The sequence below is a fragment of the Chenopodium album genome, chromosome 7 (assembly GCF_948465745.1).
Source record: "Chenopodium album chromosome 7, dcCheAlbu1.1, whole genome shotgun sequence".
In the NCBI taxonomy this organism is placed as follows: Eukaryota; Viridiplantae; Streptophyta; class Magnoliopsida; order Caryophyllales; family Amaranthaceae; genus Chenopodium; species Chenopodium album.
The window spans coordinates 77,018,506-77,039,322 of record NC_137840.1 but is presented as its reverse complement, the minus strand read 5'-3'; the positions used below and the strand labels follow the sequence as shown (position 1 = coordinate 77,039,322).

Below are 20,817 nucleotides of genomic sequence, written 5' to 3'. Positions count from 1 at the left end.
ACAGCATTTAAACCTTATTAACTGTACATGAGTCTTCTTTATTATCCGAATAGTGTGCTGCTGGCTGCGGGGTTTGCAAGGATAGTTCATGATTACAATTGCTATGCTAAAAAGGTTCTGCTGCCCCCCTCTGTTCTGAGACAAAATGATGCTGCTACAAGCTGGAAGAAACCGTGCCTTGGGTGTGTTAAAAGTAAACTCAGATGCTCATATTCTTGAGGGGTGTAAGGCAAGGCTAGGAGTGGTCGTTTATTTTTAACAAAACGGCCTGGTAAAATTATTTCAATACAAACACTATGTCATAGTTTATCTTTTCACGGCCAAGTATATCATGGAACATTTTTGAGCTAAAAAAAAATGGGAAAGAGCTTCTCTTAGTAGTAGCAGGGGAAAAATCAACCAGAATGAGCAGCAAAACATAAAAATTAAAAAAAAAATAATAATAATAAAAAAAAACAGTCAGATTTAAAAAACTGTAAAATGAGCAGCAAAACATAAAAGAAAATACAGTCAGATTGGAGAAAAATCAATAAAATAGTAAAATCAAAATTCACCAAATCAACTACATAAATTCACCAAAACAGAACCAAAATAGTGAAATCAACTACATAGATTCACTAAAACAGAACCAAAATTCCTTAGAATCGAGTATAAATCCTATATTTGACGAACCCTAAATTCGAATATGAACCCCAAAAAGCTGTTATTCATAAACATGCTTGTAAAACTAGAATTCGTGCAAAAAACAACAACAAAATAGGTAGATGAAACTAAGTTAATTTACAATTGAATCCAAATATCTATGTAGATTGAAGTGCATGATAAAAAAGAAAAGAGATGAAGAGGTCTTACCTTGCTTGAAATCGATTTTGCATATGCAACTTCAGCAACAATAGAGCCAAAATTCCATATTATTGAGTACAAACCCTAACTTTCAATTGTTATTTTGCTCAAATTTAATTAAGGTAATTTGCTTGATTTTTTGCAATTGAATTTCGTGGGGATTTTGGGTAGATTTTTTGCAAGAAAGTAGGGGATTTTTGCTCGGATTTGCTCGAATATACGGGGTTTTGCCTCACATTTGCTGGGATTTTTTATTAGTGGTCAAATTGGTAGGTTATGAAGACGAATTTCTCGAGGTATTACTCTTAATTCGCTGATGTTTAGGGGGTTGAACAGCAGCAAAGCAGCAATGGGGAATTCAGGGGTTTTACCGATCAATTTTTTGGGGTTTTGATGTTGAATTTCTGGGAATTTTGGGGTTAAATTTTCTAGGGTTTGGAGTATTGAAGTTCGAACAGCAGAAGGCAGCGAGAATTAATATAAGTCGTAATGGTCATTTGCGTCACTCAGTAAAGAAAGAAATGACGCAATTGACTCACAAAGGTTATTTGCGTCACTTGTCAATAAACGAGTGACGCAAATAACATTGTTATAAGCGTCGCTCCTAATTATAAAAGCGACGTAAATATAAATAAGTTGAAATATGTTTGACATTTGCGTCGCTTTATAACAAATGCCCGACGCAAATTACTTATAAGGTTGTCAAAATATCTTATTTGCGTCATTTGTTTCTATGAGTGACGCAAATAAGGCGACGCAAATGAGCATTTTTCTACTAGTGTTTTACTAGACCTATTACTTACCCGACCCAAAAATTCAACCCGATCTGTTACTAACTCGACTCGAAATTAACACGACTTGTTAAATTAAAACCCAAATTATTCCTGACCCGATTTCAAATCACCTTATATTCAATTTAGACCACCTTATCATTGTTGATTTAAGCATTTTGTCTTGGGAGATCAAGTCGGTCCAGGCCAGCAAAAGAAAGGAGCATCATCCTCAAATTTAAGAGTTAAATATAGTATATTGTATGGTCAAAGGAGATAATTATCTTCCTAAATTATAGACTATACTTCCCTAGTATATTATTGCCAAATATTTTATAGTCAAAGGAAATAATCAGCTTGATAAACAGAAAGACTTGCGTGGACCTGGTCCACAATAATGTTATTGTGGACCCGATATTTATACACACGCAACTAATATTATATTGAACATAGTGACCCTTAGTTTTGACATAGTAACCTTAATTTTAACATAGTAACTTTTTAAAACTAATATAACGTTTAATATTATTGTGAACTTAAAATACAACGTTATGACCCTAATGTTAACATATTGACCTTTATTATTCATATTAACCAGTATATAAAATATTTCGTTAAAAAAATTAACCTCTTATAGTCTATATATTACCAAAATGACTTTTATTTCAACATAGAGACCTTTTCTCAATTATAGTGACTTTTTTTTAAGTAATAAAACAAACATAGTTTCTCAAATGTTAGTGGTCCACAATAAATTAATGTGAACCAGGTCCATTTAAGAATTTGCATTGTACTTGATAAAAATGATTATTATCTATTTATAGTTAGTTGAACCCGAATATGACCTGACTTGGAAATGACTCGACCTGATTGTAACCTGCAAATTATTGACTTGAACATAACCCGACTTGAATCCGAGAATGACCCGACTTGGAAATGACCCAACCTGATTATAGCCCGCAAATTATTGACTTGAACCGAACCCGACTCAAACCCGAGAATGACCCGACCTGATTCTAACTTGCAAATTGTTGACTTTAACCGAACCCGACTCGAACCCGAGAATTACCCTAACCCGTTTTAACACGTGAAAACCCGAACTAAACCGGACCTATTGTTCACCCGACCCGAATGTAACCCGACCTGTTATTAACTAACCCGACCTAAACCCGACCCAAACCCGATAAGAAGTATGACCCGACTCAAGCATGACCCAACCCAAACCCGACCTGCATAGGTTATGGAATTAATCCGAATTGACCCGACCCGAGTTGACCCGACCTACTCTTACCGGTCCAAAACCTGACCCGTTTACCCGAATTGACAGCTCTACCTTGGAGTATTAACTTATAACGCATGCCAAAATCACAAATTAATTGATATAATTAATGTCTATTTTAATTTAATATTTCTACTTTTAGCTATCTTATCCAACGCCCACCACACCCCGGGATGTATTTAGCTTTTGCCTACTTTTTTACACGGTCACATTTTGCCTTTTGTACTATTCATTTACTCTCTTTATAAAAATTAATTACCCCCCTTTTAGTAAATGTTTTCATTTCTGTTGGATACAATTATAAGGGAGAAATTGCACTAAACAAAAAAATGCCCTTTGCTAGTTTGCTTTTATTAAAAACATAATGAATTGACAACCATAAACTACTAAATACGGAGTAGTAAAATAAAATTTAGCAATCATATTCGCATAAGCAAAGTCTTAAAGCAGTTCCCCCAACCACTTGACAAGTCCCTTGCAACTCAGGTACATCGGGGTACTTGGTCTTGCACCTTGCCAAACAACAGGCATCATCACACGATTCTATGCTGCATGTACCATCGTTTGCTTGGCATTTCTTCGGCGACGGTGGCGATGGCGGGGATGCACCGCAGGGGTAATAGCAATAACAAAGATTAATTTCACAGTGTCCTTCTCCTCCTTCGTATTGTTGTTTACACCTTGCATCACAATCAGTCTTACACTCTCCTAGACCTGCTTGGCATATATCTGCCGCCTTCAACATACCTATCATATTTCCTGCATCGATGAATATAATGATCAAGTAACGTGTATCAGGAGTTTTTCTCGTGAGGAGGGCTATTAATGGTTTTTTTTTTTCCTTACCTTTCTAGAAATGAAAAAAAAAATGAATTTAATTAATACGGAGTGGAGTACTTAGTCGGTCCCTCTTTATAAAAAAAAAAATAATTCAAAATTGAATCTTGTAAAATTCGTTTCAAAATGTGTTTTCAATTACAATATATAATTAAAAAATGATGTTAGTATTGATGAGAAGATTACACAATTATGATACAAAAACGAACGAAAATGTGTAATAATATTTGTACACAAGGAAATGGTGGTGGCAAATATACCTTGTATGAATAGGAAGAGGAATATGAAAGCCGATAAGTGTGAAAATTGCTGAGCCATCATTTAAAATTATATTATGTAACGTATGTAAGTTTAAGTAAAACATGTCATCCTTAAACGCAATTTATAAAGTTCTTTGCAGGGAGTAATAATGTCAAATAATAATTGTTGTGTATAATAGGAATTGAAAGATATTTCAAATCACCAACAATTCAATTCACATACCATAGAAGAGGATTTTATATTTATTAGCTAAGGATACCAGATTTAATGTTATTCCATGCCATTATTATCTCCATTATTATAGTTTATTTTCTTATTAAATTGCAATGTTTTGACTTTTTACACTATTTGCCTGCTCACTTGGGGAATTAGAGAAAGAAGCGGTTGTGTTGCTAAAGTGAGTCCAAACGTTCTTGAAAACTCAAAGCATTAGATCATGTGTTGCTGCTCATATCTTCACCAGGGTAGAATTTGCTATAGCTAGAAAAGTGAAAGTCCAGATTATATCTCTGTTTCTCATTAATTTGTTATAGACTGTATGAAAGATATTTCAAACTCACATGGGGACTCCTCTGCAGTAAATTGACATTGGGTATGCAAAAAAGTAGAGATAAATTAATAAAAATACATGGGAAAACAAAATTTACATGGGAAAGTTAAATTTGCACAAATATTGTTGCAAATTGGTGGGAATTTTGAGAAAAATTTAATATTAATAGTTGTTGGAAAAAACAAATGGGGTGAATATTTTGGGACTAAAATTTGTCCATAAGGAACTATCGAAAGGGGACGGAGGGAGTACGTATTAATACTTTGTATATTCTTTTTTCATATTCAATGCAATATAATGCCAAAACTTACCCTGTATTAAATCCAAAAAAAAACTTACCCTGTATTAATACTTTGTATATTCTTTTTTTAATTTGTTTTATTTGATACGACATTATCTAAAACGATTAGAGTCTATACCATTACAAATTCACAATAGTATACAATTATAACGGAATATTGAAATTTTAATACCTAGTTAACTTTCAAACAAAGGGCCCTTTATTAACATTTTGCCTAGGACCCATAAAATATATATCAGAAACGACACTGGTTCATATAATAAAATTATTTCTCTTAAGTTTAAAGATCAAAATTCATACTAATTAACATGGACAATCGCACTCACACCAAATAACGGGTGGTTCAATTGGTATAAAACATTGCACAGAAGCAGTAACTCCATGTCTCTTGTAACACTCATCTTTACAAGGAGCATCAAGTACTTTATCATGATTGCAAACAGGTGTAATCCATGGGAAATATTCCACACATTCTTTTCCTTCCACCATCATCATGTTCATGCTTGCTTTCTCTATACAAAATAATAATTTAATTAGTTTAAATTAAGTAACAATTAGCGTTATTGAAGTCGGAATTCTATTTTTAATCAAAAGTAAATATATATATATATATATATATATATATATATATATATATATATATATATATATATATATATATAGTTGCTATATACTAGTATTATTTACTAAATAAGTTTGTAAACTTATAATGTTTTCGTTATTTAAGAAAAGTATGTAAAATCGGGAAATATCGTAATTCGAACCATAAGGTCATATATGAATAATTAAATCATACTCCGTAAGATTCAATGATTTGAAAACATAGAGTGCCTAAAAGGTGAAAAATCTAAAAAGATAGTACCCTTTTATAGTTAACTCCTAAACATGTAAAACAATTTAGACAAAGTTAATAAAAAAAGAGTACAAATTTGCACAAAGTTAAGTGATTGCATTTATTTAGAAAAAGAGGGATTATTGTGTAATTTAAGTTGTATATGGTTTGTTTAGTTCCCTGTTTGAAAAAAAAAAAAAATAAAAAACTCGCATATGGTTGGAACTTGGAAGTGACAAAATAGTTTTGAGGATTGGTTAAAAAAAAGAAAAAAAAAAAAAAAAGGAAAGAATTATTACAGTGAAAACTAATTATGTTCTCAGAATCTTAGCCCGGCCTAAACTTCTCCAACATCTAATTACTCACAAACTTTTTCTGAAAAAAAAACGAAAATTCCATTTCTTAATATACACAACCTTTCTCATTTGAAGGTCAAATTTTCAAAAACTTTGACTGTAAATTGTCATCGGTATATCAGATGAAAATAAAGTGAAGCGAATTGTTTAAAAATCTTTTCAAAATATACATTCAAACTATTAGGGGGCGTTTGGTTCACGAAATATAGGTATGAGCTATGGGTTTAGAATGACTAAAACCCATACCATATGTTTGGTTGTCAAAAATATGAATTTCAAACCCATACCTCAAACCCATGAGGTATGGGGTTTAGAAACCTTGGGGGGGGTGGGTTTGGCTTATTCCATTCCCTTAGGTATCAAATAAAAGGAGAAAATAGTGAGATATTCCATTCCAGAATTAAACCAAACACATGGTATTAAGTATCAAGTTCCAACCCGATATCACTTTAACCCCATTCCTGATTCCAACCCCATACCACTCTGTGAACCAAACGCCCCCTTAGTGTTTTCTTATAATTTTTAGGGGTTTTACAAAATGCACGATTTCAAAAATATAATGATAATTGATAAACTAGTGTATTAGAAACCGTGAAAACTGATGATGCATATACCGATATACGTTATAAATAATGATTTGTTATAATACAAAAATAACAAAAATGTGCAATAATATGGTTAATACTAATATTTGTATACAATAATATAGTATGTAGCATAGCATGGAGTACAAACTGATGATAGGAAATGAAGGAGGCAAATATACCTTGTAAGAATAGAAAGAGGAATATGAGAGCCCATAAACGTGAAAATTGTTCAGCCATTTTATGTAAGCTTGATGCATATATTTTTAAAACAATATAAAAGAAAAAAAAGGTATAATAATGTGTTGAGAATATGTCTTTTTTAAACGCTTATATAGTTCTTTGCACGGTGTAAATATGGCAAATAATAAAAGTGGTATATAATTATTAGGAAATGAAAGATATTTCAAAATCCCTCCGTTTCATAATGTTAGTCTCATATACTAATTTAGGCGTTTCAAAAAAATCTACCCATATTGAATATATTTCATTTATAACTTGATTTTTTTGGAATTAATTGATTGTGGATTGATGACATGACTCCAAGTAAGGAAATCTTTACCTTAAATTATGCAATTATGACTTGTGCTTTCCTAATAAAAAAATCAAAAAAGTTAACTAAAGTAAACTAATTATGAATTATGTTATTGTACTTTAATGTCAGATTCCAAATATATTTCTTTTCTTATTTTATGTGATTGATTACATATGAGACTAACATTATGAAACGGAGGGAGTACATTCATATATGAGTAGGATATTTATAATTTAGCCAGTTCAAGGATATCTGAATTAATGTTATCAATGCCACAAATATCTCCACTGTATAGTTTATATACCATACTAGAGAGTGAAGGGTAACTCAAGTAATTAGAGTTCCCCTCTCGATTTTCGGTGATATTGAAATTGCGGTTTCAGTTCTGTAAAATTCAATAACTTTGGAGAAATATACGAACGAAAATGTGTAATAATATTTGTACACAAGGAAATGGTGGAGGCAAATATACCTTGTATGAATAGGAAGAGGAATATGAGAGCCGATAACTGTGAAAATTGTTGAGCCATCATTTAAAATTATATTATGTAACGTATGTAAGTTTAAGGGCCTATTCTCTTACGTTGAAATTCGGTTCAGTTCAGTTCAGCTCCTAATTTTCTTCTCTTATAGAATATTCATTTCAGTTCAGTTCAGTTCAGCTCAGTTCAGTCAATGAGAACAGGCCCTAAGTAAAACATGTCATCCTTAAACGTAATTTATATACTTCTTTGCAGGGAGTAATAATGTCAAATAATAATTGTTGTGTATAATAGGAATTGAAAGATATTTCAAATCACCAATAAATCAATTCACATACCATATAAGAGGATTTTATATTTATTAGCTAAGGATTTCTGATTTAATGTTATTCCATGCCATTATTATTTTTTATTTTCTTTTCAAATTGCAATATTTTGACTTTTTAAACTATTTACATATATGCTCGGGGAAGTAGAAAAGGAGGCGGTTGTGTTGCTAAAGTGAGTCCAAAAGTTCTTGAAAACTCAAAGCATTAGAGCATGTATAACTGCTCATATCTTCACTAGGGTAGAATTTGCTATAGCTAGAAAAGTGAGGGCCCGGATTACATCTCGACTTCTCATTAATTCTTTATAGACTGTATGACTTTGTCTTTTTTTGTGATATAATTTTTTTTTTTTTTGTGATAATAATAATAATAATAATAATAATAATAATAATAATAATAATAATAATAATAATAATATCGCCATCCTTTTCTAATACTAATAAAAATTGTCCTTTGTTTTTATTTAAAGCATACTAGTAAATGCATGTATTGACAACCATATACGACTAATAAGACTACTAATTATAGTAAAATAAAATCTAGCAATCATAGAAGCATGAGCAAAGTCTATAAGAAGTCCCTATAATCCCTTGACAAAACCCTTGCAACTCAGGTACATTGGGATACTTGGTCTTGCACCTAGCCAGGCAGCAGTCATCACCACAACTTTCCACGCTGCATGTACCATCATAGCCTTGGCATTTCTTCACTGGCGGTGGCGGTGGCGGTGGTGGCGGATAAGAACCGCAGGGGTAATAGCAGTTACATAAATTAAATTCACAGCGTCCTTCTCCTCCGAACTGTTGCCTACACCTTTCTACACAATCAGTCTTACACTCTCCTAAACTTGCTTGGCATCCACCTGCCTTCACCGTATCCATCACATTTCCTACGTACATTACAGAGTACATTACCGAGTAGTAGTTTTTCTCGTGAAGAGGGTCATAAATAATATTTATTCGATCATTTTGCCTATTTAAAAACAAAATTATTTCGTACTTATTGCATTGTAGAGTACGTACTTAGTTCCGATTAAGTCAATTTGACTAGACATATATGTTTGTCGAAGCCAACATATAACTTTAACCATTAATGCATTTAATTGTATACTACCTCCGTTACAGGTTATGTGCAACGATTTGACATAAAGCAAAGAGGAAAAATGTCTAATTGTTGCACAAAACCTGTAATGGAGGTAGTATTATATTTGTAAAAAAAAATTCAAAAAGTTAACACTGATAAAACTTATGACTAAACAACATGTGAAATAAATTAAGACAAAGTTAATAAAGTATACAAATAGTACACAAAGTTAAGTGATTGCATTTATTTGGAAAAACAGGGATTATTGTGTAACTTTTTTTTCTTTTGAACGGATAATTGTGTAATTAATTAACGTTGTATATGGTTTGTTTAGTTCCCTGTTGTAAAATAAAAAGTCGCATATGGTTGGAAGTGACAAAATAGTTTTGAGGATTGGTAAAAAAAAACATAAGGTGAAGTTTTCAGAATCTTAGCCCTAATTCCCTAAACATCTCCAACATCTAATTATTCACATACTTTTTCTGCAAGAAAAACGAAATTATACCTTCGTTTATTAATACATACAACCTTTCTCATTTGAAGGTCAAATTTTCAAAAACCTTTCTCATCGGTATATCATATGAAAATAAAGTCAAGCAAATTTTTTAAAAATCTTTTCAAAATTTACATTCAAACTATTAGTTTTTTCTTATAATTTTTAGGGTTTTTACAAAATGCACGATTACAAAAATATAATGTTAAACTAGTGTATTAGAAACCGTGAAAACTGATGATGCCATATACTTTATAAATTATGATTTGTTATAATACAAAAATAACAAAAATATGTAATAATATGGTTAATACTAATATTTGTATACAATAATATACAATTATGTAACATAGTATGGAGTACAAACTGATAGGAAATGAAGGGGGCAAATATACCTTGTAAGAATAGGAAGAAGAATATGAGAGCCAATAAACGTGAAAATTGTTGAGCCATTTTATGTTGATGCATATAAGAAAAAAAATTGGTATAATAATGTATTGAGAATGTCTTCTTTAAACGCAGTGTAACTTATATAGTTCTTTGCAGGGTGTAAATATGGCAAATAATAAAAGTGGCACTCCGTGTCTCAGTATATAATTATTAGGAAATATTAGGAAATGAAAGATATTTCAAAATCACCCAATAAAACTATTGTAGCTTATCAATTACATTCACATACGAGTAGGATTTTATACTTTAGCCAATTCAAGGATATCTGAATCAATGATATCAATGCCACAAATATCTCCACGTTGTATGTAGGGACCACATACAACGATTGTATGTGTAGTCTTTATTACCCACTATATAGTTTAAATACTGTACTAGAGACTAGAGAGTGAGAGATAACTCAAGTACTTAGAGTTCCTCTCTCGATTTTCGGTGATATTGGAATCCCGGTTTCAGTTCTGTAAAATTCAATAACTTTAGAGAAATATACTCTGTAATTGAAAATCATTAAAAATAATTTCAGTTCAATAAAAAATAAGGTAAAATGAACGGGGCCTTAGAGCTACATTTTTCCTTAATTTTATAGTATTCTAGTATTAATTTTAGGTCAACTTTCGATGATTGCCATGTACTCGGTAGTTATTTCTCGTAGAAGTATCCTTAAAGTGGACTAATCAAAGCATAAAGCTTTATTATTGTAGTCTTTCATTGAATGAATGAACTGATTACGTCTACATAGAAATAGTCAAATTTCATACTCTTTTGTATAATTACAGAGCACTAAACTTTACAGGAAAGAATAATAATACTAATATCTTCACCACTATATCACTCAATTATGAATTATATGAAGTATAAAAAAAAAAAAAAGAGAGAAAGAAATTATTTTGACTAAATAACTTAAGTAGGTTTCTCAAATTTGAAACAAAGATTTATACGTACTTCATTACTTGATATAACATTATAAAGTTATACATCGTTGACTTTTCTACTTTATTAAAAATGGATTAACTAAGAATTGAAGAAGAAGACACAAAAACCAGTAGTGGTTATATGATTTGAATTAAACTGACTTCATTTGGTGATTTCTCAGTTGAATGAATGACAAAATTAGGATTTATAATTCATGATTCTATAATTGCTATTGCTATTTATTTGGTACACGTTGTTATTAACTTTTATACACGTACGTCATACAATTAGGTGATCATATATTTCTTACCTTTTTCGTCAAAATATGATGGATTTCTTTCAAGGGAATTGAAATATGATGTTTGTATTCAAATCAAATTAAGTGTGAGGTACGGAGTATCTTTTAATATAGATTTCGACTATAATTTCTTCTTTTAACAATTCTCCATAATTATAGTGTCTTTAAGCTTCTTAATATTACAAAAATAATGTAATATTAAGACAAATTAGGTGTTACAAATTATAGAATATATACTTTTTAGGATTTGCTTGGGGAATAAGAACACTATTACAAAAGATTTATAGAAACAAATGATATAGAGGATTGATAATTGCTTTTAATTGTTATTACAATGTATTTATATTATAGTAAAGAGGTATCATACGGGTACATCAGGGTGTATATAACAAATTCTACTATAGAGGATGGTCAACATGATTAAAAATATTAACAATGTGTAACAATGTTTAGTAGTATAATAAAAAAAATTAAAGTAATAATAAAAATAAAAATAAAAATAAAATCATGTTAATCATGTATTACACGAGTCAACTCGCACGAGTCGTGTAGGGAAATTACGAGTTACAGACCGAGTAACTCAGATGTTGACGCGTCTGCTTTAGTCCTTTATTAGTCTACTCTTTTATGATCCATTCAAACTATGACTTAGTCATACAACTACTATTATAATTATATTTACATTCCAATCTAAATTATAATACAAACTTTTCTTTACATTATTATTCCTAACGCGTAAAATGGGTCTATAAACATACCTTAATTTTCTACATTACATTTTAAAAACCCCCTTAAATAAATTTCATTTTTTTTCAGCTCATTCTACCTTACTCTTCTTCCCTAACAATGAAACCATCATTTCTATGGCTTTCCCACTTCAATTCCAAACTTTATTCTTCATTTTAACCTTTTGCTTCCTTTGTTTTCCTCAATTCAATTCCCTTTCCTCTGTTTCCATTTCCTACACCTCTAACCAAACACTAGTTTGTGCATTAGTACCTTCATTGAACAAACAATCATTCATCAATTGTACTAGTTTCCCAACCGGAATCCGAATCCCTTTCCCTAATGTATCATACTCAAGAATTGTGGGAGGAAAGGGATTCCTTTGTGCAATGAGATCACAATCTCTTGCATCATCTAATTCAGTCATGGAATGCTGGAGGTTCTTAGATGGTGTTAATTGGACTAACATGTCACATAAAAGAATTTATCGCGGTCCGGTTTTGAGTGAAGTTGAAGCTGGGAACTCACACGTTTGTGGGATTGTAAATAGGACTAATAATATCAATTGTTGGTTGTGGGGGGATTGGAAATCTAATACCAGAGAAAGTTTTTCCAGCATTGCTGTTGGTAATGAGTTTTATTGTGGTTTAGATGGTAATAATGGTAGCATTGAATGTTCAGGGAATGATAGTAAAGTTGTGGGAAAAGAGCCTAAAAATGGGAATTATAGTGTTATTGCAGCTGGATCACAACATGCTTGTGCAATATCTTTAAATGGAGGTTTATCTTGTTGGGGAAGTGTGGTAGGAAATCAACCAGATGGTGTGTTCAAGGATTTAGCATTAGGAGATAACCGAGGCTGCGCTGTGCGTGTCAATGACACGGTTGTTTGTTGGGGGGACGACGGTTTTAGGATGCCTACGACATTGGTGGAGACGGATTTCATAGGGATTGTAGCTAAAGGGAGTGTTTTTTGTGGTGTTGTTGCTTCGAATTATTCGGTATTGTGTTGGGGGAATAGCACTCTTAATGGGAATCAGTTGGTTTTTGCTAGGGTGATGCCTGGACCTTGTACTAGTTACTGTCCATCATGTGATCCTTTGCCAGGATATGGTGACTATTGTGATTTGGGAATGATGGTGTGCCAACGTTGTGATCCGAAGGCGCCTTCATTATCTCCTTCGTCTCCAGACTCGAAGTTGGAGCCCTCAGATAATAGCAATGGTTGGACTCCTAAAATGGTTGTGTTCTTAGTAGTAGGCTGTTTAGGGTCACTTTCATTGGTAGCATCTTTGGTGTTTTTCTTGTGTAGATGTCACGGAAGTGGGGGAAGCCGGGTGCATGATTCAGGACCTATTGAGCTAGCCGAGAATCCCCAAATACCACGACGTGAGCCACAAGATCAACAAGTGGCTCCACCGGTGTTGGAAAAAAGGTTAAGCCATATGTATAGCTTGGGCAATGGAGGACACCTGGAGGAATTTTCTCTAGAGGTCTTAGTGAAAGTGACTGACAACTTTTCTCAAGAGTATAGAATCGGTATAGGTAGTTTTGGAACAGTCTACCACGCAATATTAGAAGATGGAAGAGAGGTGGCAATTAAGCGAGCAGAAGTTTCCGCCTCGAGTGCAATGGTAATCAGGCGTAAGCAAGAAGACAGGGATGTTGCATTTATGGCTGAGCTCGAGTTTCTCTCGAGGCTCAACCACAAGCACCTTGTTAGGCTACTAGGCTTTTACGAAGATGCAAATGAGAGAGTGCTTGTCTATGAGTTCATGAGTAATTGTACCCTACATGACCATATTCACAAATTTAAGGGCTCATCTCCACTTGCATCATGGCCTAATCGACTTCAGGTGGCACTTGATGCAGCTAGGGGGATCGACTATCTGCATGCCTATGCTGTGCCACCTATCATACATCGTGACATTAAACCTTCAAACATTTTGCTAGACAGTAATTGGACAGCCAAGGTATCGGATTTTGGGTTGTCATTGATGGGACCCCAAGACGGGGAGTCTCACCTATCTCTTTGGGCTGCTGGTACTTTAGGATACGTCGATCCTGAGTACTACAGACTCCACATATTGACTACAAAGAGTGATGTGTACAGTTTTGGAGTAGTACTCTTGGAATTACTTAGTGGATACAAAGCCATCCATACCAATGAAGAAGGTATGCCAAGAAATGTAGTGGATTTTGTGGTGCCATACATTATGAGGGGTGAAATCCACAGGGTGTTGGACCCAAATGTGCCGCCTCCAACACCAGTGGAAATAGAGGCAGTGCAGTTCATAGGGTACCTAGCCGTGGATTGTGTCGGCCTAGAGGGCCGAAGTCGACCATCAATGTCAGAGGTAGTAAGTTGCTTGGAAAGAGCCTTGGCGGCTTGTTTGGTTCCGCCAACACTGACCCCATCTTCGACTGGATCCTCACGATGACGATTTCCTTGGAAGCTCAAGGGTCTGTTAGAAGAGACAAGTCCAATATTTGATAGGAAGGACTTTTCAACTTTGTAAATCATATTTTTTTCAATTGTAAACTTTGTAAATTATTTCAAACGTCAACAGAATTTTTCCATCCACTACAAAGAAAAAAAGAACTTTCCTTCGGAAGTATCTCGGCCATAAAAAAAAAAAGAAGGAAATGGACAGGTGCACCTAATATATGTAGGTAGAAAATATTCAACATAAATCAATGCAATTTGCGCATACCTCATGCAAAGTTGACTTCAATCAATGATCATAAAGTCTGGATTTCCATATCAATAGTCAATAGTTCGAAAACCTTCCAGCGAGTCTTCCACACTGCTTCCCAGTAGGCTACACTAGCAAATCAGAAGTCACAATATTTTCATAAAATACATTCTATAAACTCTTCACAGTAAATAATGAAAACATATTTGAATTTAAGCACAATATATAAAAGTAATATGATGCCTCCAAATTGTACAAGTAATATGATGCCTCCAAAATGTACAATGCCATGGAGGCTTTCATTTATCAAGATATAAACTTCATTTCTGTCATATGTTTACAACAAAACTAATTTTGGCGAGTTCTTATGAAAGCTGGGCTGCTTCTATGTATACCAACCAAAAACTTTCTACAAAAGAATTACCAACAATCAAGACGATTACAAGCAGTAGGAAATAAAAATGGCTATCTAGTGACAAATAAAGGGAATCTTTGGCAAGAAGAGAGGACGGGTAGAGTACGTGTAAGCTCACTACTAGTCACATCTAGGCTGCCACAGATTCTGAAGCTGTCTTTTGCTCCACAAGATTGGAGAGGGCCTTGTCAATCTGAGCAAATACATCTTCTTTTAAAACACTACCATCAACCTGCAGAAAGCCAAAAAAACTTCCTGAATTAGTTACGATTAACACAAGGGAGCACTTGAAATATATATGATACTCAGTGCCAAAACTGAATAATTAAATATTAAATATGTAACTCACATTACAAGTCACAGTTGTTCAAATAGAGGTAACAAAATGTGTGGGTGTGTGTCTATATTACATGCACTCCATTTCAGATGTTTTTGCTGTTCCAGCTTGTTCAAATCAGGTTAATCGTATTTGAAAATTGAAACCCAGTTTCTCCCATAAAACAAAGAAACTGTCAGTTTTTGTAAGTGTACTTACTGTACCAGGAGTTTTAGTAAACTTTAATGTTACCCAACATGGGTACAGTACACATCTGTCCCAGAACACCAAATACATATTTAAGGCAGGTTGGAAAAACTCTTTTAAGGCAGATTGGAAAGATAAAGAGTGGATAAAGTATCTTGGGCACAAAACATCCCGTTACCAATTTATGAAGGAGCCGCTTCAAACCCAATATTAACTTAATTATATTAAAACCATATGTGGGTGATGTAACTCTAAATTATTAAGCAGATAGCATCTCTTGATGTGAAAATTTCAACTTTCAAAATGCTCAAATATACTGCACAGAATTTTCCCTCTGGAGTACAGCACTGTTTAATATTCAGCCAGTATAGCCAAGGAGCATCTTGAGACTTCTTACTGTATCTTGAGGTCTGAGGCTCAAAGGAGTAGGTGACAAATTGGTGGCAACATCTATATTAAGTCAACTCTAAAACGCCGATCCTCAACATTAACCATAAGCTACATTTTCAAAAACATCCATATACAAGCTAACTAAACTTAAACTGCTTCCCCGAAGAAAGGGCAAACAGAGAAGAATCTGCAAGCCCAATGTGTTTAAACAGTAGAATCCTGGAGAAAATAATACAAGGCACATAGAGGCCTATAAGTCTGTAACATCCCCTTCAAACTTTTTTATTAAACTCATTCCGTCTCAGCCCTACAAGAAGGGACCAAATGGATAGCATCAACCCTCTCAGAGTCCCTCTTTTATCCCGAAAAAATGGTGAGAGTACTAACTCGCATTTTGCCTCATAACTAATTCAACAAAACTCTAACAGACCTTTTGTTACCAACTTATTAAGAAGTTCTCATCATTTCTTTACAGTTACTCAATACCCTACCACTCTCCTTACCTGCCCACCAAGCTAAACTGAACTGGATCAAACCAGGAGTAAAAGCCGTAAAACCAGACTATAGTATGCTAAGTATTAAAAATAGGTATTATTATTTGCTAATTTCAGGCATTCCTTATTCAATTCTGCCAATGCTTGGTTGACCAAAAAAGCCTATCGCTTGCAGACAACAATCACATTCAGCATAAAGTAAACATTATTAGTAGTGATGGTAGGTGTATAAGAGGGTTTGGAAATGGATAGGAACTGTGATAATTTGGGTGAAGAGACAGGCAGTTCCCCTGTTGCAGGGTAGGCATGTTCTTATCGTACAAGGAAATAAAATTCTTTTAATAAATCATTCTGTAAGGGTAAATTAGGGACACCTTAGAAGTCTAGATGTGCTTCAACCTTTCCCTTCTGTTATTACAAAGATCTCATGAGTCATGACAAAGATGTAAAATCTATGATAATCAGATAAGAGCTCTTAAATGATCAAGTCAATGGCACCAAATGCTTCCCACAAAGAAACTCAGACGACCAAGAAAAGCAACAGCCTGATTTCAGTTTTCAACAACCATTACCATGACCTAAACTAGGACTCTTCACCTTGTGCAGACAAATAACATAAAAACAGATATAGATGTCTTACACAAACATATATCCTTGGGAAGTTCAGATCAAGGCAAGAGCAAAGTTCATTATAATATTATAGAATACTCGACCAACTCAATAAGTGAACACAAAATGACTACTTAAGAAGAATTTTCCATAGGCTTTGGAAATGGAGATGTGTAGTTTACAAGGCAGTGAAATACCGAATAAAATCAGACAAACAAATAAAGAAACATGACATGTTGCACTTTACTCAGGCATAAATGAAAGATTATGTGGGAAAACAAAAAGAAGCATAAGATAAGTAGACATGCCTTCACAATTATGTCTTCGTACATGGAAAGCACAGCCTCCACATTTTGATGATGAGTTTGCAAGGGCAATTTTACCTAAATACAATGAAAAACAAAAAAAAAACAAAAAAAAAAAAAAATTAAAGTAAAGTAAATGACAACATACGCCTACATAATGCCCTTAAAAGAAGATTAACATTATAAAAAAAAAAATAATAAAAAAAAAATAAGTGAAACATGGTCAAATATTGACTAGCTGCATACCTTCTCCTCAGTATCATCAAAGCGCTGGGTAAGCCTGGAAGCAATTTCATCACTCTCAGGAGGTGAATATGTCAGATGGTAGATTTTTCCAGTAACAGGATCTAGTCTCCGTCCAACAACCCTCTCAACAAGCAATTCTTCAGGTACCTGCATATACATTTAGAAATACCAAGTAAATCTAAAGAAGACCACAAAATGCCACAATATTTTAACAGACAAAACCAATCAAATTTCCATGGTATAATATCTATAGATCACAAGACAAAATCTCAGAATCAAAGTCAGTTAGGGCTATGGCTAGTGTAATTTGTGCGTTATGTCCAAATGGTTGCTTCCACATAGATATCAAAAAATCCAGAAAACTATTGTATCAGATTTCCCAAGTACATGACTTAAATGAGAGAAATAACGAAAGGGGGCAATTTTTTTTATTTTTTTTTATTTTTTTTTTGGGGGGAGGGGGGTCGAAAATTGGTTGAAGGTTGCTATCGAATACATCACAAAATGCTGCTCTCTCATAATACCATGGATTGTCAATTCATGTCAAGATTAATTTTTTTACTTCTATGTTCGGAAGAATTTTCAAAGAACTGAGGTTAAAGGCAATGGCTGGTTAAAGGTGGTCATGGAGGGGTCATATATGGCCAATACACTGTACTAGGCTATTAAAAACCAAAAGATAGAAAGAAAAATTGAAGTTAAATCAAGCAAGAGTTGGTAAAATACTAGCAAACTATAATGCCCCTCTTTGAGAATCTCCTTAGATATAACTGTGGTGCAAAGAATCATCTAATTGCTGGAAAACACTTAAATAATGAAGAATGATAAACAAAACCTTACTTCCAAAAGAATAAAAAGATCAGGCTGGAACCCAAAGTCTTTTAGAGCAATTGCCTGAGATAAGCTCCTTGGATATCCGTCCAAAAGCCAGCCCTTCTCCTGTGAATCAGGCTGCATCAGACGGTCTTTGACCATCTGCATAATAACAGCTAAAGTAAGGAGCTGTCAACAGATAATGCAAACATTGTGGTATAAATTTGTGCAAATTAGTACGTTACCATTACAACAATTTCATCAGGAACCAGCTGTCCTTTATCCATGTATTCCTTTGCTCGTTTTCCGTTTTCACTACCAGATGAAATCTCTGCCCGAAGCAAATCTCCAGCAGCAATATGCACCAAACCATACTGCATATATGAGGATTACCTGATTCAATTGTTTTCTTCAGGGGCAATCCCATAAAGATAATTTCAAGCAGAGAACCAAAAGATAACATAGTACATACAGCCACAAGACCCACAACAAGCGCGAGATGCATAGTACATACATAAGAAGAAAGAAGAGAAATAATACATGGAACATTAGTTATAAATTTTGACATAAGAGCACTTTCAACAGAAAATTTATCATGATAAATGAATGTTATATAGTTCACTATGTCAACAATAGCAAAACAATGAGGAACTGCCTGATTTTCAAATCAATCATCAACCATCCATCAAACTCAACACTCAAAATCAATCTTCGAAAGCGAGGCTGAGAGGGGGAGATATGTGCTTACTTTGTCAGTTATAAGCTCACATTGCGTCCCTTTGCCAGATGCCGGAGCACCGGATATCATAATCCTCAGCGGCCTTGAAGTACTAGTAGATGCCATAACCTGCCAGCAATTAGTAACACAATTAATCATCATTCTAGTAAATCCCCAAAAATCCTATATCTTTACATAATCTTCGATTTCATCTTCAATTTCCAGCAACCCTTTCTAATAAAGGATACAACATTAATACTAAAACAACATTCATGATATAATTAGGTCATCAATACTCAATAATAGTTATGAAATCTAATCATAAATTAACAAATTATTCCCAACACTCCAAAACAATCAGATTGAACATCCTAAATCCCACCCTGACCCTCCCATTATCTCCAACTAGATTCAGATTAAACTTCCTACTAAATTGCATTCCAAATTCAAAATTGATAGAAATCAACAATTGATTCACAACATTTACAGAAAATAAAAATCATAATTTAAAAAAGAAGAAATTACCACGGAATTACGATGAAGACGACGATGATGAATCCGAGTTTGGTGAGAATGATCGAATCGAAAAGACAATGAAGGATGATGATTGAAGGAAATAGAAGATAATTTAGGGGATAATGTAAGAGAAGGAGAAAGAGAAGGAGGAGGAGGAGAGAGAATGGCGGAATTAGGGTTTCCTAAAATGGAAGAATATCCAGAGAACGCCATTGTTGCGATTTGGACGTCCTCCCGACTTCTTCGTCGGCGATTCTCTCTCTCTCTCTTGTTTATTTTCTCTCTCTAAAAAAGAGTACAGAAGAAGAGTGAAGGGAGAGTGTGAGGCGTACGTGGCAGATGGGATAATCAGAAGGGCCAGCTAAACAAGTGGGCCCTTCTTTAATACTATTTCAGGCTATCTAATGTACATCGGCCCACCCTGTTTATAGGATACGCTTTGCCTCTCAAAGCAACACTCCATATACTACCTCGGTACCTCCGGTATAATTTATTTGACAAAAAATACGGAGTATTCCTTTGTTGCGAGTAATAAGAATCGGAGATAGTTTTTTTTTTTTTTTTTTTTTCTTTTGGTTTCATGGCTAAAATAAAAATTTTAAAAATGATAAAAAAAATTCTTGTTCACAAGTATTGCACAAGTAGGGGGAAGAAATCTGAAAATTTGTCCATTTTATTTGAAAGTCGACAAATTCGCCCTTTTTATTTACGAAAATAAATGTTTTATGTGAAATATACACGGCATTGTATGAAGTGAAACATAGTAAAATTGTAAGAATGGGGTGGAAAGAACCCAATTTCGTTACCTTTGGATCTTTGGGATACATTAGGTGCAAGCTGTGCAAGTGTGCAACCAAGTTTGATCTTTGTCTTTGCTAATAGCACAATGTTATTCTATTTCTCTCTAATTTGTCATGGTATCAAGAGCAGGTTAAATCTTGGGACCGCTCAAAAAAAATTTCCCCCTGCCGGTGGGTTAGAAAATTATACTCACCGGCGGGATTCATAAATTTTACCGAAAAAATTCCGCTGTGCAAATTTATTTTTTTGTGAGTTGATTCGAGCATGATTTTGCTCTTTTGGATATGAGTTTGGTTTTACTCTAAAAGACCAATAAGAGAATTGAGTGTGGTTTACGCTGAAAGACCAATAAAAGATTTGAGTGTGGTTT

General features: G+C 33.7%; 2 protein-coding genes across 4 annotated transcripts; one reads left to right on the top strand and one right to left on the bottom strand.

Annotated features, from left to right (window-relative positions):
• Positions 1–11,996: 11,996 nt before the first annotated feature.
• On the top strand, positions 11,997–14,430 carry LOC145639714 (serine/threonine-protein kinase-like protein CCR4). Its single transcript, XM_081691036.1, has one exon. It carries the CDS (start codon positions 12,059–12,061, stop codon positions 14,360–14,362), a length of 2,304 nt encoding a protein of 767 aa, XP_081547162.1. The 5' UTR covers positions 11,997–12,058; the 3' UTR covers positions 14,363–14,430.
• Positions 14,431–14,611: 181 nt separating this feature from the next.
• On the bottom strand, positions 14,612–20,009 carry LOC145639715 (adenylate kinase, chloroplastic-like). 3 transcript variants are annotated; one of them, XM_081691038.1, is made up of 8 exons: positions 19,656–20,009; positions 19,161–19,259; positions 18,658–18,786; positions 18,440–18,574; positions 17,600–17,746; positions 17,357–17,431; positions 15,139–15,264; positions 14,612–14,743 (listed from the first exon to the last, which is right to left on the bottom strand). In XM_081691038.1, the coding sequence occupies exons 1-7, from the start codon at positions 19,857–19,859 to the stop codon at positions 15,163–15,165; spliced, it is 891 nt and encodes a 296-aa protein (XP_081547164.1). In that variant the 5' UTR covers positions 19,860–20,009; the 3' UTR covers positions 14,612–14,743; positions 15,139–15,162. The 3 variants fall into 3 exon arrangements, with proteins under 3 accessions (XP_081547164.1, XP_081547165.1, XP_081547163.1); XM_081691039.1 differs by having other exon boundaries at positions 14,616–14,748; XM_081691037.1 differs by lacking the exon at positions 14,612–14,743 and having other exon boundaries at positions 14,896–15,264; positions 19,656–20,005.
• Between the last annotated feature and the right edge of the window lie 808 nt (positions 20,010–20,817).

Bases quoted from the DNA above. Each gene is read 5' to 3' on its own strand.
- LOC145639714 (XM_081691036.1), top strand. From the start codon at position 12,059: ATGGCTTTCCCACTTCAATTCCAAACTTTATTCTTCATTTTAACCTTT.
- LOC145639715 (XM_081691038.1), bottom strand. From the start codon at position 19,859: ATGGCGTTCTCTGGATATTCTTCCATTTTAGGAAACCCTAATTCCGCC. The intron at 19,260-19,655 runs GTAATTTCTTCT...AATTGCTGGCAG, and splicing joins GTCTTCATCGTAATTCCGTG to GTTATGGCATCTACTAGTAC. The intron at 17,747-18,439 runs GTAAGGTTTTGT...ATGTATATGCAG, and splicing joins ATCTTTTTATTCTTTTGGAA to GTACCTGAAGAATTGCTTGT.